Consider the following 6,000-nt stretch of genomic DNA (forward strand, 5'->3'; position numbering starts at 1 on the left):
CGTATATATATATTTACAAAAAAATGGGTAAATGCAAGCTCGCAATTCCATTGAACTGCGCTGAGTGGGAGTTCAGACTTTGATATAGAACAAATACAAATCGGTTGCTAATTGGCAAATCACTTTTTGAACTTTGTAAGCAAACCGAGAGAATAAACATCTCAGTGATATCATCGAACAGATGAGCTGATGATTCGTTTCTGGTTCATTTCATTATTTCTAATTTTAGACGTCCCAGTCTAAACTTGAAAAAGAAGTCATTGAATTATTTATAGCAACTAATTTGAATTGAAATTGTTCTATTTATAAAATGAAATTCATAAATGACTTCTAGTAACTTATTTAAATTGAAATTGGTTTTATAAGAAATGGAAATCATATAACTACAAAAAGAAATCATTTAATCATTTTTAGAAACTTATTTGGAATGAAATTCTTATTACTAGAAATGGAAATCAAACAATTTCTAATTGAAATTGTTTAAATGAAATTGCAATTTAAAATCAAATCATAAATTAAATGAAATTGTTTTTATTAATGAAAGAAATACTAAAATTGTTTCAACCATACAATTATTTCTAGTATATAATTTTAATTGAAATTGTTATTATTATAAGTTTATATTAAAACTAAAGTAAATCAAATAAATGTTCTAATTATTTTTACTTACTTACATTATTTACATTTTAATTATTATTTTTAAATACTTTGAATTACGTAAGTCATAAATAAATCATGAAATTATTTCTAATTACTTCTCTTAATTAAAATTATTATTAGAAGAAATTCTTTATATAATACTACGTACATCATAACTAAATCATGAAATGATTTCTAGTAACTAATTTGAATTGAAATTATTATTATTGAAAATTCCCTTTTAAAAGCAACGTAAATCCCAGAATTATGTTTAGTTATTAACATAAATTAAATAAAATTTGTTATAATAAAGGGAAATTTACTTCTAGTTTACTTCTAGTTACTAATTAAAATTGAAATTGTTATTTTTTAAAACAAAGCATAAATCTTTTTGCATATTCCGCATTTTTTTGCATTTTTAAGCAGTTAGAAACACGAGCTTGCGATATTTACATTCACGTATGTTGTATTCGCAAACTGGAACAATTTATATTTATTTTTGACATGTTTTACAGTAAATTATGAAGCAAATGTGATTCCCGAAATCACGTTTATAAATTGTGTAAATAACTGATTTGTCGAGCAATTGAATTAATTTCAATGCAAATTCGCGAGCAATAAATTTTGAGAGTAAGCTAAAGAAGTGTTCAAACTCACAGGGTATGTGCTAGCCGATAAATCCAGAAAGTAATAAAAACATAATAACACACTGAACAGTAATAAAAGTTACACTGAACTAATTACATTCATGACAAAAGAAATAAATTTTGTGAGTAAGCAAAAATGATTACAAAATTACAGGGTATGCCTTAGTTGATGCCTGAAAGGTTTTCTATTATGCCATGCAAATAATTATAAAGATAAAAATGCAATCTTGAGGAACACGAAATAACAACAAACGAAAAAACGAGTCAGATTTTTATCTCAGCAATTTATGACCATAATTATGAGCGTGTTTCTTTTAAGAGAATGGTAGAGTATAGCAAAATAGTTAAAAAAACAGAAATGTTAATGCCTTTAACATTATGTAAGAATTGGCAATTAACAAGCAGCTCAATAGCTGAATTGATTCCAACGGAAGCCATCGACAAGGCAAGAAACGAACTCACGGTTCTTTCGTTCAAAGTCAACAACTTTTTTGGCCGCTAAGCAATGTTGTTATAAAGTTATAAAGTTGATAAAGAAAAAAACAAAGCATAACCCAAGACTAGGGCACTAAGCGCAAAAGACAAAGACAGTTAAAATTGTAGTTTTAAATTTGCCTTTGCTTTGTTGTCTTTGTCAGCAATTAAACTGGCTTAAACTGAGTTCCGTTTTTGTTTAAGGTCCATTAAATGAAACTTGTAGTAAATGACTCACATGGCACTTGAATCCGACCAGCTGAAATGTCGTTTAATCCTTTCGAGATCCATGGCAGGCTGTGCCTGTCCATTTGGCTGTCCATTTTGCTGCTGTTGTTGTTGTTGTTGATTCAACGTTGACTCTTTCTTGGGCGCCATTATGGAAAAAAGATGCTTCTGCTGATAATTTTTGTTGATCACACTCTTTTTTGTCTCTCTTTCTCTCTCTTCTTGTTTTATGCACGGGATGTACTTTTAAGGAGCCGGCGCGGAGGAGTCGAATATATATGAATATATATAATATATGAATGTGTTTTAACGCTAGAAATAGTTGCACAACAGGTTTGCCCTCTCTGGTTTGGCTAGTAAACAATCGCGTTTTATTTTCAATCTTATGTTATCTGTGCACTGTGTTTCGTTGATCTTTTTTATTTGTATTTTTATTTGTGTTGAAGCGCGTGCAGAGATTCGCGCGCGGAATGAAACAAAAGACTTAAGCGACGAACTTCATATTCGGAATCGATGCTGTGTTGTATTTTGCCTTGCTTTCGTTATTGTTGTCGTTTAAGTTTAGCTTTAGCTTCTTCTGACAGCTTCAAAACAGCTGTCTTAGCCACGAGGCGCGTTCGCGGCGATGCTCAGCAGCGTGAAGGCAGCACGAAGGCAATAAAGATATATGTAAATAACGTAGCGAATAATAAAAAAAACGCAGGCAAATCACGTAATTTGGTTTATAACTTGTGGCGTGTATTACACGATTGTTGTTTTTTTTTTTGTTTATTTTCTCAATTTATATATTATATTTTCTACTTTTTATTTCTTACTTTTCTCTTGCCTTTTTCTCACTGCGATTTTTTGCTGCCTAACGCGACGAGCTTGAAAACGAAACTGAAAGCATGCGAAGCGCGCAACAGACACAAGAGCTGCCAATGCAGCAAAGAGCGAGCGACAGAGAGCGTAAGACTGAGAGAGAATGAGAGAGAGAGAAGCTACAGCTGTTATAAAAGCTTGTATATAAGCAAGCATGAAGTTGCATGAAGATGCAAGTGCAACAACAACTCAAATGGCAACGAACTTGTTTTCGGCCAAAAGGGAATTTCAGCAGCAGCAGCAGCCGCTAAGCTAATTATGCGTTAGTCGAAAGAGCAAGTTCGTGCCTTAAGTCTTCTCCCCCCCAAGTTCGTGCCTAAAGTCTTCTTCCCCCACAAAAAAGACTTAGACAACGAACTTGTGAACTGCATGTCGATTAATCAAATCTCCGAAATATTTATGAGAATGCATAGCATAATTAATGTCATCGAATGTCACATAAAATAAGCGATAACGGTTAGCGACGCCCACTGTGCCCAGAGTCAAACAATGGACAGTTTGGATGCCACTTCATTAAGCACCGTTAAATAGCTATTTCAAGCGGGTTCATTGTTGTTGTTGGTGTACAAATTACATGGACTTAGTGTCAAATTAGTAACAACAAATTAACTACAGTGAACCTTGATGAACTTTTTACACACTTGAGCTGCTTATCAAGCGTTGCTCCAATGATGACTATTTTTTTTTTTTTTTTTTTGCTTTTTTTTTGTTTGGTGAAATTGAACCGTAATGAAGATTTTGAGCGCGTTAATTCAGTTAACGAAACGAAATGAAATTTGAAATTTTTTGTGGTGTGCGGTGAAAACATATTTTTCACAGCAATATTTTTTTTATATTAATTCACACATTTCCGTCAACGTGCCGAGTCAGAAATCAGAAAACAGAAAACAGATATCAAATCAAATTAAATCGGGCGAAATTAGAAAATCGCATGCTGCGATTCAATGCGTTTGATATATTGATTACGACCACATTCAAGTTGATGGCGTGTCAAATGTGACCCGAGTTATATAAGTCTACGAGTTATTGTTGTTGTTGCATTCGTATTGCATTTATGCTAATTGTGTGCACACACCATCGAGAAGTCGACCAAGGGAGAGAGAGAGAGATGTGTTTTTGAGAGTGAAGCAGCGAGTGAAAGCGTTTGCATGCCAAAGTCTTACGCAAATTGCAGTCGAAAGAAAAATCGGTTTGTTTGAATATTTATTTCATTTGCAATGGCTTTTAATTGGTATGCAAATGGGCTGAAAACAAAAGCGTCAGGCAAAACAAAACATAACAAAACACACAACAGCATTAAATGCAAATCAATGACGCAGCCGTGAAAAGGTCGCACAACTAAATTTAAAAGTCTAGAAAAGTGAGCCAAACTTTTTTTTACTTTTTTTGGGTTACCTCATCGAAGTGGGCGTCGTGAAATTGCAACTATTATGATTGAAAAAGGCAGCAAGACATCGGCAACAACAACAACAACAACAACTTCGACAGCAGCGTAAATGAAAATCAATGAAGCGGCTAACAAAAATGTTGAACAGAGACAACACGAATGTTTGGCCAAAGCAAAGTCACAGCTAAAAGTGCCGCATAAAAAGAAAGTTCAATTTTTATTTCTTTCGGTTTTTGATATTCACTATTTGTTGTTGTTGTTGCTTTGCTTCAAGATATGAGCTAACACAACAAAACGTTTTGCCGGCTGCTCGACAAAAACACACACACAGTTAGTTGTTGTCTTTGTGTCATTGTCATGCAGCTGGCCAACAAACTCAGACTCAGACTCTGACTCTGAGACTCTGAATCGCACTCGCACTCAACACTCAGCACTCGAAACATTCAGACAACGGCGACGACGACCAAAAAACCACGTTCACGTTCACTAAGGAAACGGTAGCAAAAAGCCAAAAGCAACAACAACAACAGCAACAAAAATTAAGGCGACTTCATGAACAACATTTAAATGCAGGCGACGACGCATTTGATAATTGCCTGAGCAAATTCAACTAAAAACTTGTTATTACTATGTTGCTTTTCGCGCGAAAACAAGCAAAAAAAAACAAAAAAAATTACACCCAAATAAAAAAAGGAAAAAAATTGCAACATTTGCCAATGCGGCGCCAAAGAATTTGTGTCATGCGCTTGCACAATGACCACAACAGCAACAGCAACTGCTCTGCAGTTGACTCGTTGCAATGGCTGCGCCTTGCAAAGACACAAACACAAACAGACACACGGGGCGTATGAGCAACGTGTTGACGACGAGGGCAAAAATCAACGAGCGAAGAAGTAAAACGAGCAATTGGTAAAGTGTTGCATAACACTTACTTACTTATAACTTGCAAGCCGGCTGAATCAACTTGCCAAAGTCCCCACCACTTGACGGAAGTCAAGAAAACTATATAAACACACACACACACACTCACACACACACACACTTTGCAATTTTACATTCCTATATAAATGCATTCAGGTTGGGTGGGAAAATGCTTGTCAAGCGCTTGACAAGAGCATTAAATTTACCGAGCACAAATTTTACTGGCAAATTTGGCGAGACAACAGTCGCAGTCGCCTCACTATGTGGAGTAAGCCAATAAGTAAATTGGCCAAAAGCGCCAGCGATAAATAATAACAACGAAAGCGAGCAAACAATTTGTCAGCACAGCGACCAACGGCAACTGCACTTAAAATGGCAAATTTACAACTCACAAAAGACTTGCGATTAATCCGGTTTCATTTCAGCTTAAAGCAGGATAACAATTTTTACATTTTTATAATCACACGTTGCGCAGCTTATTTGCAAATAATTTTGTGTAAATAACCAGCAACTGTTCACTTATTAAGCTATTCAACCAGTTTACATGCTTTGAATAAATCAATTATCCTGATTGTGGGCCAGAGCAAATTATATATTATAATTCAAAAGTACGCGCGTGCATATAGTCTTACTGCTCGCACATTAACGACTATCTCGCTCACACAGTTCAGAGTTGCTGTGCAAGCAGCGGCACCTGCAGGGTAAACACACTATGTAAGTGCAGCTGGCGCCATCTGTGAATAATACAGAATCGTTGAGCTGAGTCATGCACCAATATCGATAACTATTGTTGTAGATTTGGTAGTAAATTAATTTAAGTTATGGCCGTAAATTTGAATAAAT

At 34.9% G+C, this 6,000-nt stretch overlaps 1 protein-coding gene across 1 annotated transcript in view; it reads right to left on the reverse strand.

The window, feature by feature from the left end:
* The window catches only part of LOC133838535 (ABC transporter G family member 23), a 29,200-nt gene extending 26,374 nt beyond the window's left edge, over nt 1–2,826 (reverse strand). The window contains 1 exon segment of the mRNA XM_062269680.1: nt 1,999–2,826. Coding sequence (XP_062125664.1) covers nt 1,999–2,138 — 140 coding nt within the window. The 5' untranslated portion in view covers nt 2,139–2,826.
* Between the last annotated feature and the right edge of the window lie 3,174 nt (nt 2,827–6,000).

This window comes from Drosophila sulfurigaster, chromosome 2R (genome assembly GCF_023558435.1).
Source record: "Drosophila sulfurigaster albostrigata strain 15112-1811.04 chromosome 2R, ASM2355843v2, whole genome shotgun sequence".
NCBI classification, from domain to species: Eukaryota; Metazoa; Arthropoda; class Insecta; order Diptera; family Drosophilidae; genus Drosophila; species Drosophila sulfurigaster.